Source organism: Dromiciops gliroides, chromosome 6 (assembly GCF_019393635.1).
Source record: "Dromiciops gliroides isolate mDroGli1 chromosome 6, mDroGli1.pri, whole genome shotgun sequence".
Taxonomy (NCBI): Eukaryota; Metazoa; Chordata; class Mammalia; order Microbiotheria; family Microbiotheriidae; genus Dromiciops; species Dromiciops gliroides.
Window position 1 is genome coordinate 124,856,842 of NC_057866.1, and position 15,363 is coordinate 124,872,204.

General features: G+C 35.5%; 1 protein-coding gene across 1 annotated transcript in view; it reads right to left on the reverse strand.

The window, feature by feature from the left end:
• Positions 1-15,363, reverse strand: part of CHIC2 (cysteine rich hydrophobic domain 2) — a 39,215-nt gene that overhangs the window by 12,209 nt on the left and 11,643 nt on the right. The window contains exons 2-3 of the mRNA XM_043970103.1: positions 9,357-9,411; positions 9,052-9,207 (exon numbers count right to left, since the gene is read on the reverse strand). Coding sequence (XP_043826038.1) covers positions 9,052-9,207; positions 9,357-9,411 — 211 coding nt within the window. The remainder of the gene's footprint in view (positions 1-9,051; positions 9,208-9,356; positions 9,412-15,363) is intronic.

The window sequence follows — 15,363 nt, forward strand, 5'->3', positions numbered from 1 at the left end:
CTAATAGATAAGAATTTAATGATTTCATGGGTTAATTTTGTATCTTGGGGGGGGCAGCTAGATGGCGCAGTGGTAAAGCACCAGCCCTGGATTCAGGAGGACCTGAGTTCAAATCCAGCCTCAGACACTTGACACTAGCTGTGTGACCCTGGGCAAGTCACTTAAACCTCATTGCCCTGCAAAAAAAAAAAAATTGCATCTTAGAAACTTGCTGAACTTATTTGTTTCATTCACACATCCTAATTGCAACATTTTTTAACAAATTTAGCTTGTGTCATTTCTTAATTTTTAAATTTAATCTTACATACTTAACTATTCTTATAATACTGGTAATCTTTTTATGAATTTAATGGTCAAATTGTTTGAAACATGAAAATTGAGAATTGTAACCTCTCATTTGTTCCCAATTAATCTATTACTTTCCTCAAAACAAAACTGAGGTAAATATTACCGCCATTTTATAGATGTTTCTCTCTAATAATAGGGTACAGAGAGTAGCTAATTTATTTTCCCAGGATCACATAGCTAATAACTGTAAAAACTGAAAGCTAGGGGCAGCTAGGTGGTGCAGTGGATAGAGCACCAGCCCTGGAGTCAGGAGTATCTGAGCTCAAATCTGGCCTCAGACACTTAACACTTACTAGCTGTGTGACCCTGGGCAAGTCACTTAACCCCAATTGCCTCAATAAATAAAAAACAAAACTGAAAGCTGAACCCAGTCTCATATCACCAAGTCATGCTGTCTCTCAAGGTAAAACAATTTATATTTTAAAAAACCCCAAACATTATAATACTTCCCTAAAGTTTGGGGGGGTGGGGGTGGGAAGGACCATCTATTGCAAGTTTAACATACTTAGAAGTTTTGCCTTCTGGGTAGCAAGCTCCTTTTTCTCCCTCTCCTTTTCTGAACTGTTTCTCATCTGGTTTTTCTGACTTTTTCCCCCTCCTCTTCCTCTTTTTCTTAAAAAAAAAAAACTATTTGTTATAAGAGATGATTCTTTGGGACGGTGAGGGGGAGCAGTCAGAAGGGGTGGTACTGGGAGTGGCAACATGATGTAAAAAGAGGAAACAGCATGACAGAGAAGGTATACCTGGAGACCAAGAGGCTTGGGTTCATATCCTACCTGACCCTTGTCAGCTGTATAACCTAGTGAAAGTCACATAACATCTCCTTCAGTCTCACAGGGTGCCAGAGGCTGGCACACTAAAACTACCACAAATGATGGCTGAAACCAAGGAAAGAAATGGAAAATTATAAACACCAGGAACAAAAACACAAAGAGTATGGCAGTATCTAGGAACATTCAATCTAGTGACACATTTCTACAATAACCTCTAAAGGAGAAATATGTAATACCTGAAATTCAAAATAATTACCTTGAATCAATAAAAAATGCTTACATTATGTTCAGTATATGCCATTTAAAGAATGTCAAATACATTTTATAAAGACTACCATAAAAAGTTGGTATATAAACTAATAAAGTTAGTATATTAAAAATTTTAACCAAATTTACCTTTTTGATCAACAAAAATCTGCCCTCTCCCAGTCCTATCCCATCCCCAATGGAGAATAAAAGAAAAACAAAACCTGTTATAAACACATACAGTCAAGCAAAACAAATTCTGCATTGACTGTGACAAAAAAATGAAACGATAAACAAAAAGAACCCAACACCAAAACTGTGTGTAAAGATGTGTATGTGCATGGACACATGTATGTATTCCCACAAATTCACATACATTTACATGTATGTGTCTCATTCTGCACCTGGAAGTCTTTCACTCTATCAGAAGGCGGACAACACAGTTCATCATTAGTCCTATGGAATTTTGGCTGGTCATTGAACTATTCAAACTTCCTAAGTCTGTCAAAATGGTTTATCTTTACAATATTGTTGTCACTGTATGTAAACTGTTCTGCTGGTTTTCTTTACTTCATTCTACAACAGTTCATACAAGTCCTCCCACATTTCTTTGAAACCATCCCTCTCATTTTTATAGCACAACAGTACTCCACCACCTTTGTATACCATCATTTGTTCCCCCATTTCCCAAGAGATCTCATTTCCAACTCTTTGCCACCTCAAAAAGAATATTTTTGTACATCCTCAGTGTTTTGCCAAGAACTAATTCTTTCCTTAATCTAACCCTCTCTCAAATTCCTTCTTTCTTCTCTCCTTTCCTTTCATATTTGCCTGAAGTACATATATATATAATTTAAATATATATACGTAGAAAAACATAATTTCCCCTAACTATCCTTCCTCCTTGCTCCCCCTTCCCAGTGTACTCCTCTTCCCCTCCCTTTTCATTTTTCTCTTAAGATCATCAAGATATAATTGAACCTATCTGTATCAGTAGTCATACAGGGATTCTCATTAGAATGCCTGGAAGTGGTGGTTCTGAGTGGACAAATGTATCATCTTTCCATATTAGGATGTAAGCAGTTGATCCCTTTTATAGTCCCTTATCATTATTCATCCATGTTTATTTTATCTTTCTCTTAACTCTGGTTTGAACTTCAAAGTTTCTATGTAGATCTGGTACGTTCATGCTTGGAAATCCTCTATTTCATTAAAGATCCACGTTTCCCCTGTAGGATTAAATTCCATTTTGCTGGCTAAGTTATAGGGTTAGTTTATATCCTTTGCCTTCTGGAACGTCATATTCCAAGCACTCTGCTTCTTCATAGTATGGTAGTAGCTAAATTGTGTGATTATTTTGACTGTAGCTCCTTAGTATTTGAATTCTTCCTTTCTGAATGCTTTATAGAATTTTCTCTTTTGCCCTGGAAGCTCTGGATTTGAGTCACAATATTCCTGGGAGTTTTCATTTTGGAGTTTATTTCAAGAAGTGACCAGTGGGTACTTTCTATTTCCATTTTGTCCTCTTGTTCTAAGAGATCTAGGGCAGTTTTCTTAACATTCACTTTTTATTTTCAGTTCCAAATTAACTCCCTCCCACAAACCCCTCCCCTATCCATTGAGAAGGCAAACAATATGATACTCATTATACGTGTGAAGTCATAGAAAACATATTTCCATATTAGTCATGTTGCAAAAAATAAATAAAAGCAAGGAAAATAAAGGAAAAATATGCTTCAAACTGCACTCAAGAGTTCATCAATTCTTTCGCTAGAAATGGATACCATTTTTCATCAAGTAGTTGTCCAATCACTTAAATCATGTCGGACTCTTTGTGACCCCATTTGGAATTTTCTTGGCAAAGATACTGGAGGGGTTTGCCATTTCCTTCTAAGTTGTTCACAGTTGATTCTCATTACAATATTACTGTTTTTTTTGTTTTGTTTTTTAGTGAGGCAATTGGGGTTAAGTGACTTGCCCAGGGTCACACCGCTAGTAAGTGTTAAGTGTCTGAGGCCAGATTTTAACTCAGGTACTCCTGAATCCAGGGCCAGTGCTCAATCCACTGCGCCACCTAGCTGCCCCAATATTACTGTTACTGTATGCAATTCTCATTTTACTTAGCATCAGTTCATATACATCTTCACAGGTTTTTCTGGAACCACACCCTTCATCATTTCGTACAGCACAATAATATTCCACCACAATTGTTCAGCCATTTTCCAACTGATAGGAATCTTCAGGCAGTTTTCTTTACAGATTTTTTGAAATAGAATGTCTAGTCTCTTTTTTGGGTCATGGCTTTCAGGTAGCCCAATGATTCTTAAATTTTTTTCTCCTCCATCTGTTTTCCAGATCTGTATGTTATTCTATGAGATGCCTTACACTTCCTTCTTTTTTCAGTCTTCTAATTTGTTTTTAATATTTCTTTATCTCATGGAATCACTGGCTTCTCTTTGGTCCATTCTAATTTTTAGAGTGTCTGTAATTGGCAAGGTTTCATACCTTGTGTGCCAAGTTGTTCATTCCCTTTCCAATTCTTTCTCACTTCTTTTCCAATTTTTCCTCTAGTGATCTCATAAACGCGCGCGCGCGCGCGCGCGCACACACACACACACACACACACAAACATATCAATGCTAGAATTTTTTTTAAGTTTTGTTTCATCTCTTGCAGGAATTTTAGTTGAATATGTACACAGGCTACATTTTTCAGGATTTGCTGTTAGATATTTTGGAGTCATTCTCTTCTAGGTTTGTGTCTTTAATGTCCCTGTCACAATAGCTTTTTATGGTGACATTCTTTTTTTTTGGTTTGTTTTCTTAGTCTTCCAGCTTATTTCTTGACTTTAAATTTGATGCTGGGGCAAGGATCTGAGTATTTACAGAGGAAATGCCTGGGGTAGCCCTACTGCTGCTTTCTTGACTGTTGTGTTACTCCAGGATCTCAAGGACAGCATGGGTTGGGGACCTGTAAGCTTTTAGTGCTACCAAAGTAGTCTCAAATCCAGGTAAAATCTCATCACTGGCTCCCAGATCTGAGCAATTCAAGTTCCTGATGTGGGCTTAGATCTGAGCAGCAGCAGACTGCTTCTTGGACTCGGTCCCTATGAGCCAGCTAAGAAGCTGTACTCCCTTTGGTCTGAGAATCCCACCCTGGTTACTCCTCTGTAGGATTCAGATTCGACTAGAAGCTATACCTGAGATCCTGCTCTGCTCCTGAAGTCTGAACTTGAACCACAAAGCTGCTGCTTGCTGCTGAACGTGTACAACCTAAGGTCCATGACTACTCCTCACTTTGGACAGCCATGCAGATCCCTGGATTTGTTGTTACCCAGAACTAAACAGTGTCAAAGCTGCCAGTAGGCACCAATTCCTGTACCCTGAATGAAGTCATAGTGCCCTGTTATGGATCTGAGACCTCATCTTGTTCTTGAACACAGTCCCTGTGGTGCATTTCTGACTAGATCCCAACCCAGTATACACAAACCATTCTGTGTCTCTATATCAACTTGGACCAGACAAATGACTCACTGTGATTTTTCCTTTCATTCTCTGATCAAGATTTGCTTGGTGACGTGGAAGAGGGTTGTGAAAGAAAGCTCACTGTACTTCTTGTTATTCCACCATATTGAATCCACTCTGCTACATATAATGAATGACAGATTCAAAAGAAAACCAGGCATGTTTTATGGACCCACTACTAATTTTTTGATCTGTACTTATGTAGAGATTAATTATTTAACACTTTTATCACTTGTTTCCAAAGCCCTTGCTCCATAAGGTTATTTATGATCCCACTTAACCAGGAGTTACCAATTACCTTGTACTCACCTCAAGGACCAGGACTATGTATCATTTTATTCCTGACACAGTAATCTGTTTAAATAAATGTTTGTTTACCATGATAATACTTATACCTGCAATCAACCAGATAGGGCAAGAAGGAGCAATTTGCTTCCAGTGTTAGACCAGTGACTTCCATTCCAACAAGCATTCTCTGACTTTCCCCAATTGTCTAGGATTTCTACTATCGAGGCTGGGCAATTTTCAGATGTGAGTCTTTTGTGGACTTCAGTGGTAGTTTTGGTCTATCTCCTCTAATGAAAAGAAGAAGAGGATGCTAACTCACTATGAAGTCTAAAATCATATTTATTGTTCAGCATATCTGTAATTTTCTTAAATCACTTTTCAAAGCACCAACAGACGTATTTCACATAAAGAACATGTCTTCTAAAATAAAAGAATCAAGAAATTTCAATGTCCTTAAGGGAACCAAAGCCTTTATTTTATGGATCACTCAAGAAAGCAATCACAAGGGGAAGCTAGGTGGCGCAGTGGATAAAGCACCGGCCCTGGAGTCAGGAGTACCTGAGTTCAAATCCAGCCTCAGACACTTAACACTTACTAGCTGTGTGACCCTGGGCAAGTCACTTAACCCCAATTGCCTCACTAAAAAAACAAAAAACAAAAAACAAGAGTGTCCAGAAAAAAGGTAACAAGAATAGTGAAGGGCCTTGAAATCAACCTATATGAGTATTGGCTAGAAGAATAAAAGTGTTTGGCCTAGACAAGAAAAAACTTAGGGAGAGCATTATAGCTGTTCAAGAGTACTCAAATACTCTTCAAAGTATTTGAAGGGCTGTCATGTGGAAGAGGGAATATATTTGTTCTACTTGGCTTCCAAGGACAAAAGTAGGAATGAGTATAAATTACAAAGAGGTAGATTTAGGTTTGACATAAAGACAAACCTCCTAACAATTAATGCTATACAAAATGGAATGGGAAAGAAGAAAGCAGTGGGTTCCCCTAACTGAAGGGTTTCATGTAAAGCTTAGACATACTATAGAGGGCCTATTCTTTTTTCAGGTACCAGTTGGATTGGATGACCTCTGAAGTTGCTTCCATATTTGAAATTCCATAATTCTGCAATTCTACATCTCCTGTTCTATGCTATGCCTAACATTGATGATCGGAAAATCTTTAAACAAAATTATCTCAGCAGTTATATTTATAATTGTGTAAAGTCTTTTAAATAAATTTACTATAAAATAAAAAACCATTAAAAAATTAAATATATAAAGAAATAAAATCTGATATAAATTCCTTAGCATTTAATAAGATATAACCAAATTATCTAAAGAAGAAAAAAAAGTATTTTTCTTTCATGCCCCTTTTCAGATATGTTTCAAATACTGCTACCTTTGACTTAGTTTTCTTCCTTTAGAAAATGAACAGTTGTCAGTATTTATGGTAGGCCTAGTTCTGTTGAATTAATTTTCCATATAAGTATTATGCTTGCTCCAGCAGCATATATATCAAAACTGGAACAATACAGAATAAATTAAAAATATGGCCTTTATGAAGGATGACACACTTTGTATAGGTCTTTCCATATTTCTTTTATATTTATTATTTTTGTGGCACCACAGCATACAAAATTTATTCACCCATTCTCTAACTGATGGACCTGTACTCACTTCTAATTTTTTACTAACATAGTTATAAGCAACTATTAAAATTTTTATGGGTACAGATTCCTTTTTCCCTTTTGAAGATATTTTTAGGAGAAAGTTTTAGCCACGAAATCACTAGTACCCAAATGATATACTCAAGTTTTGTGCTTTGGGTATTATCATACTTCTGTACCAGCTTGTGGTTCCAACAATGTCTGTTTCCCTACAGCTCTGACAATACTGAATTTTAGCATTTTTTAAAAATAATTTTCCCCATTCTAATGGGGATAAGACAATTTTGATTTGCTTTTTTCTGTTTGTCAGAAAATATGATTCTTTTCACATAGATATTAATAGGTTATAGTAAAAAATTGCTCATGTCCATCCCAAAAGGGAATATGTATTGTTAGTCTTATGTCAGCTTCTTATATAACTAAGGTTCCGATATCAGACCTTGATCTATTTATAGCAAATATTTTCTCCCAATCTGTTTCTCTTTTTTTTAATTTTTAATTTTATTTTTTGTGGGGCAAGGAGGGTTAAGTGACTTGCCCAAGGTCACACAGCTAGTTTGTGTTAAGTATCTGAGATGAGATTTGAACTCAGGTCCTCCTGAATCCAGGACTGGTACTTTATCCACTGCACCACCTAGCTGCCCCTGTCTCTCCTTTTAACTTTAGCAATAATGCTTTCCATTATACACAATGCTTTTCTTTTTATATAATTAAATTCTATCTAAAATAATTTCTCAGGGCAGCTAGGTGGCGCAGTGGATAGAGTACTGGCCCTGGATTCAGGAGGACCTGAGTTCAAATCCAGCCTCAGACACTTGACACTTACTAGCTGTGTGACCCTGGGCAAGTCATTTAACCCCAATTGCCTCACCAAAAACAAACAAAAAACCTAAAATAATTTCTACTTCCTTGATAAAAATGCTCCTTATTCAACTGAGAAAATAAATTATTCTTTCTTCTTGCTTTTTAAAATAGAATATTATTGATATAGTCATTGTACTGTGCTGAACAGTGAAGTAAAACTCAAGATAACTATTTTTCTTTGCCACATAGCTATCCAAATTTTCCCAGAAGTGTTTATTGAATACTGATTACATTCTCTAGTGTTTCTAAGTGCGAGGTTAGAATCTTGAATGATCTCAATATATTCATGAAAGATACCTTGCTCGGAATCTTAATGCTGCTTTGCTCTATTCAATTTTTCTTTTAAATCAAAAAAACAATATACACAACACATCTTTCAGTCAACTGTATGACTGTGAAGATCTGGTCTGCAGTGGTGAAATATCTTTAGAAGCCTACCCATTTTATCCTCACATTTTCATTAAGAATATCCTTGGTACTTATGTGGATTGTTTTCATGAAGCTTTTGTAGATATGCTGAATGTTTTCTACAGATATATATGTTGCCTTGACTTGAGAAGCTTTTGTCAAGTTCTCCCTATAATTTATCTTCTTCATTCTCTGCAATAGATGTTGGCACATACATTGGAATTATCTTCATGGTGATGCTTATGTTCATCATAAGTACTGAAAGGTAAGATGATCAAGTCTCCTCTGGGTACATGATGAAACCAACTACACAAATTCCTTTATTTGCTTCTCTAAGGAGAACTTTTGAAGCATCCTTCTAGTTTCATTTATTGAGAGAAGGTAGATATAACACAGTTCAGTTTTTCTAGTAGTATATCAAAATCAATGATCAATGGACCACGATCTTACAATTAAATTAATGTTTTTGGAACATTTTAAAACTATGTTTCTTGACATCCTTTTGAGTCATTCTATCACTGAGGAAGCAGAAAAAGCTGCAATGAAGGCAATTATGTGTTCTTCTGCATGTCATGTATTGATATGGCCAAAGACCTTCTGATGATTATCCTTCTCCATATTTTTGGCTAGACTAGTCCTCAAATAAGTTCATGATAAAATAAAACACATGGATCAAATAAACCTGCATTCTATTTCACTGTAACAGAAGTCCATGCATACACATGCTATACAACTATTACAACCAACTTGTGCACATTTAGTCTGTGATAAACGGCTAAATATTTATTTCTCTTCTGTAGGTTTTAGGTTTTAAACTGCTAGGATTGTAATCATTCAACTTTGTTTCTGTCCATTATTTCTAACAGCACACTTCCCTCAATTATAATAAATAACAAGACATGCTCTCCTGTTTGCAAAGATATAAATGTATAATCCAACTTACTCTTTTACTGAGACAAATAACTGGCCACATACTGCAACCTAACGTACAGCAGCAACAAAGGCAACCACAAAGTAGCCAACGGACATTAACGGGAAGGTTCTTCTTAAGACAACTGTTAACTCTGTTAATGCTGGCTTTAAATTCTTCAGGTGCTACCTAAAGAGATTTAAAAAAAAAAAATCACTAAAATATTAAGGTAGAAAATATTTCCTACAATCATTAAAATTCAAATTAACAAAAGTTTTTTCGTAACAAGACCTTTAGTTGTATGGCTGACATGTTATTTAAATAATTTTGACACTCACTTTTCCAGTTAATGATGAAGGGAATTCTGATTCAAATTTGTTGCTCAGTCCAAATCTATGAAAATAAAAAACATATAAGAATGACATCATTGCTTGATATTATTGTGTCACAGAGATACTAAATCCTTCTCAACTTAATAAAATCATAAGAACACTTTACATAGCTGGTATTTCATGTATTTCTTTGTCTTGCAAAATGAAATATATGTGTATATGATATATCAAGTCATCTTATCCTTACAATAGCATTATGATGGAGCTATTTTAGTTGTTATTTTCCCCATTTAACAAATGAGAAAACTGGGGCTCAGAAAGGTTAAGTGATTTGCCAATGGTCGCAGAGCTAGTAAAAATATATTCATACAGCTTAACAATGAAAGCTTAAATATGATACAGAAGCATTTCATTAAATCCTGTTCAATGTATTATGAGTCAGTATCCTGGCAGATGCAATAGTAACTATTATAAAATGAAAACTGGCTAGATCAGGAGTTCTTAACCTTTTTATGTCATGGACCCCTTGGGCAGTCTGAAGAAGCCTGTGGATCCCTTTTCAGAATGTTTTAAATGCATAAAATACATAGTATTAGAAAGGAAACCAATTTTATTGAAATAGTTACCAAAATATTTTTTAAAAACAAATTCATAGACCCCCTAAAATATATTTGTGGATGCACTGGGGATCCACAGACCTAAGGTTAAGAATCCCTGGGCTAGGGGCAGCTAGGTGGTGCAGTGGATAGAGCACTGGCCCTGGATTCAGGAGGACCTGAGTTCAAATCCAGCTTCAGACACTTGACACTTACTAGCTGTGTTACCCTAGGAAAGTCACTTAATCCCAATTGCCTCACCAAAAACAAAACAAAACAAAACAAAAAAAGTATTATGGGGCAGCTAGGTGGTGCAGTGGATAGAGCACCGGCCCTGGATTCAGGAGGATCTGAGTTCAAATCCGACCTTAGACACTTGACACTTACGAGCTGTGTGATCCTGGGCAAGTCACTTAACCCCCACTGCCCCGCAAAAAAAAAAAAAAAAAAAAGAATCCCTGGGCTAGATGTTCATTAGATGGGAGTATATTAAAGAATATTTGTTCATTTATATATGCTTTGCCTTAAGAACTGACTTCAAACATTTCATGATTGCTGGGTTAGCAACCTCTTCCAAAGAAAAAGTAAAAATAGGGGAGAAGTAGGAAATTAGAAGACAGGAGAGAGATGGGGAAAGTGAGTCAGGGAAAGCACAAAGAGATAGAGAAGAATACCAAAAACTGCCTCAGGAGCCAAGGAATAAAAGAGGTAGCTGGTTGCCTCTTCTGAAGTCTTATCAGAAACAGGATAGTTAGGTATTAAAATACTGATAGGATTTTATCATTTTGGAAATATCAAAACACCACGAGATAAATCATTTGGCTTCTTCAGTTTGTTCTTGAATTCTTACTAGCCAAACAGACTATAGCTTTACCCAAAGGATCTCTCTCAACAAGGATATATTATTATTTTCTATACTTAAACTGCCATCATATAAGATGGTACAAAGAAAAAAATGCAAGAAAGTGAATATATCTGTTATGAAATCTAATATCACATAATTATAATGACCAAAAAGTTTGGCCCTCCAGAAGAGTAAATGCACTTTCTTTTTATACATACACTGTTAGACTCTGTTGGTATGTTAGTTGGTTTTGATTAACTTTTTTTTTTCTTTTAAAAATTCTTTGTTACAAAGTGTGGGGGGGATATTTTTGGAAATGAAGGTGATATAAAAACAAAAGAGATCAATAAAACCCTTTGGCATTTGACATCTGGGAACATCTCTTTAAATTTTTATTAAACATTACTACAAAGTAAAAGAAAACACATCAGTCAAAATTGGTAATCAAAACAATATTTTTCAAAGCATGGCAAATGTCTCAAGAAGATTAAATTTAACCTAGTAACCATACTTAATACTTTTTGTGTTCCTTGAAGCTCCACACTAATGGGCTTCTGCATTCTAAATGAAAATTAATAAAAACCACAGGATAAGTCTGTTAGTGACTGGAAAAAAATCAAAATAACAAGTGTTATATAGATTTAAAAACAAAGCATATTATACAAACTTGCACCTTCCTTTTAAAATAATTAAAAGTAATTTTATAAATTCACATAACATACTCTTTCCCCATGTAATATACTTTTAAAAAAACTCTCCCAGGGAACATATCATTTACCTGGCTAACTGCTTAAATGCTTAACTTCAGTTACATAACAAATTTCTGAAATAGGTATGATGTCTCTTGCACAATGCACAAAGATGACATGCAGAGACTCCCTACAGTAAGCAACTTTGAGAAAAAAAATAAAACATTGTAACAGACATTTAGAATTTATATAGGTCCAGTGCTTTATAATGAAAGGGGCACTGGCTTGAGAATCTCAAGACCTGGATTTGAATCCTAACTTGTCTATTAACTCATCTGTAACCTTGGGTAAACATTTTATCTCTCTGGGCCCCAATGTCCCCATTTATAATGTGTGCTTATGTGTTCAACTTTACAAGTGCTCTGTAACTATTGATTACTAATCAATTTCTCAACATGGTACGTCAATATCAGTATCCTGTTTGATAGAAAACAAAACAGATACAGGGCCAGCTTTGTTCAGAAGTAGAGTAGAATGCTACTTCTTTAGGGGAATGGATAAGCTCCTTGAAGGTAAGGTTCATGACTTACACTTCCTTATATTCTATGTAATACCCATCACAGTGCCTGGGAAAAGCAGGTATTTAATAACCAGTTTTTACTTCTAAATCTGAAAAATATGCTCCCCTCATAACAAAATAGTCCAGGGTCTGAAATTCTCATTCTACCTCCAAAACACCATCATTGAAATACGTCTTAGAATATCCCTCTAAGAAGATAATACAGAACAATCACATTAAGTTAGCTGACACCTTGGAAGTTCAAAGTTGTCTGAGAATATTAGCTATATGACAAATTACAACTGACAGGGATCACAGAAGGACAAGGAAGAGCAGGGGTAGGGAAATCTGGCATTGGGGTTCTGGGCAGGAAGAGAAGGGAAAAGCACTAACATGGGGCAAGGATGTTCAAAGTAAGTTTTACTTACTTTACTATTTTGCCTATTGCTGACCCTGGTCATATAGAAAATCTGTGACAGTGATGAAAGAAAAAGTCAATAATGGAGATGTATGTATTATAGGCCATGTACCAAATCTGGGTGTTCCCTCCAAAGGCAAAGTCCTGAACAAGGAGAAAGCAAACTAAATTGAGAAGCATTCATTGAACAATATAATTAACATTTAATCAGTCATAACAAGCATACACTTTCACTTTCTATAACAGATCTTTAATTTTCAGAAGTTTAATTAATATTAAATGTTTTTACTGACAATTTACATATACAGGGAGGTTATTCCTACCAAGAGTGAGGGTGGGATATACATTATGCCTTTGTTAATACTAATAAAATTAATTGCTGCTCATTCCTAGCGACAAATGGTGTTTTTTCTCCTAAGTTTGCTTATGAATAAAAACAAAGCTACCAATCCAAGTTTTCGCTTTTTCCTGGGTTTAAAGTAGTAATGACTTTATTCTATCTGAGAACTTAATTACAGACTATAACAGTAACACAAATATATGGGTAGTGTATATACATGTATACATATGTATAAAAACACTGTTGGCTTAATAGAAAGAATCCTGGGCTGGAATGAGGAAATCTAGGTTCAAATACTGACTCTAACACTTAGCAGCCATGTGATCTCGGACAAGTTCCTTAACCTCACTAAGTCTCAATGTTCCCATCTAACAGCTGAGGAAACTACCTTCACTCCTCATGAAAAGCATCTATCTCATCCAATATGGTTAATTAGGTGTAATCATCATGCAAGCTGGGTGGATTCAAAATAGAGATGTCTACAAGTATTTGTGTAAGTTAACTAGTTACACCAAATTACTAATAAGACCATGGTCATAGGTTTGATCTCCACATAGACCTGTCAATCAAGAAACATTTATCAACCATCTATTATGTCCCAGGCACTAAGGAAACACATACAGAAAGCAAACAGTCTTTGTCCTAAGTCACTCGAATTCCTTCAAAGACAGTAATACATGCTCATCTAAGTAAATGCAAAGTAATTGGGGAATGGGGGGGGGAGGGGGGATGGACTGAAGGAGAGGGGGGATCAGGAAAGGAAGTATGTGGTAACTGAGTGGAGTACTGAAGGGAGCTATAGACAACAAAAAGCACAGAGAAATACGATGAAATGTCATTTAGGAATAACCAAGGCTGGACAATAGAGAACATGAAGGGGAATAAGGCTACAGAGGAAAGATGGAGACACTGTAAAAAGGCATTGAATGCCAAACAGGAGAGCTTATATTTTATCCTAGAGACAGTAAACTGAGAGCTTTTCAAGCAGCAATGCATCATGGTCATACATGTGCTTTAGGACTATCACTTTGGAATTTATGCTCTATCCAGAGCAAGTCTGCATCCTTAATTTAACCCCAACTTGTTTTGAAAGGTATACCAGGCAAGAATAAGTACGTATAGCTTAGAGCTATCCAGTACATTGTGTTCATATTACTAAAAAAATATGTCAAAGCACTTCAAACAGCTGGTGGTCATTGATGACATTTTTATATCAAAAAACATTTCTTATCTACAAGGATGAGGATTTAGAGATTACTTTGTGCCTATAGATATTATGAAAATACTCTAAAGCATGCTAAAAATACTTAGTAAAGTCCAACTATACTATTGAAATATCTATTTTTTAAAATAGATTTTTTGGGGGCGGAGCAATGAGGGTTAAGTGACTTGCCCAGGGTCACACAGCTAGTAAGTATCAAGTATCTGAGGCTGGATTTGAACTCAGGTCCTCCTAAATCCAAGGCCAGTGCTTTATACTCTGCGCCACCTAGCCCTGCCCCCGAAATATCTTTTTAAAGTGATTTTGATACATTTGGTGGGTCCAGTCAGGTCTTAAAGAGTTGCCTGAGGCACTGGGAGGTTATGTGGCTTGTCCATGGTAACACTGCTAATATGTACTGGAGGTAAAACTTGAACCCAGGTCTTCTTGCTCCAAAGCTATCCCTGCAGCTACTGAGCCACACTGCCTGTCTCTGCGTTGTACTAGGCAAAGAGCTAAAATAATCTTATCATAAACTGGAGTACTGGGATCTTTTTAAAAATTTGTGTTCAAAATTTAACACTGAACATAAATACAAAAAACCAAATTTGCTTAGTGACTCTTTACAATTAAAATAATCTCATAAAATAAATATAGCACTAAGTCACTCTAATTCCCCACTGAAATTCTTTGTCCTTTGTTATCACTTATTTTTCCTTAATGTGAACACAGTGGATATTTCCTTTCTTACAGTTCTGTTTTTGCTTTACAATTTTTCATGTCTTTCCGGATTTCTTTGTATTCCTCATATTTTTCAGTCTTAATTGAATTATGGTATTGTTACATCAATGTGCCACAATTTATCTAACATTTTCTTATTGCTGAACAATTAGGCTATTTGCAGTTTTCAGTAATTATATACAATAATGCTATAAAAAAATCTTTCAATGGATAGCTTTAAAAAAAATAACATTTTCAGGGTATATGTCCTACAAGAGAATTATTGGGATAATAGGTATGTTTATCTAGCTTTGACACCAGCCTGTTCCATTGCTCTGCAAACAGGTCGGCAATTCTACCAGCAGTGAACAAATGTACCCATTTCTCTACAATTCCAATAATACTGAATTTCCTTGCTTTAATTGTTATTGCCAGTTTGATGACATGAGGTATACCTCAAAGTTGTTTAAATTTGCATCTCTGATTATCTTTTCACATGATTATTAACAATGTACTTCCTCATTTGAAAATTGCCTTGCATAATTTGATTTTTAACCAATTGTAAACTAAAAGTTATGACTGCGATTTAAAAAAATTTCTAATATATTTTATGACATTTTTATCTGTCATATTTGTCACAAAATTT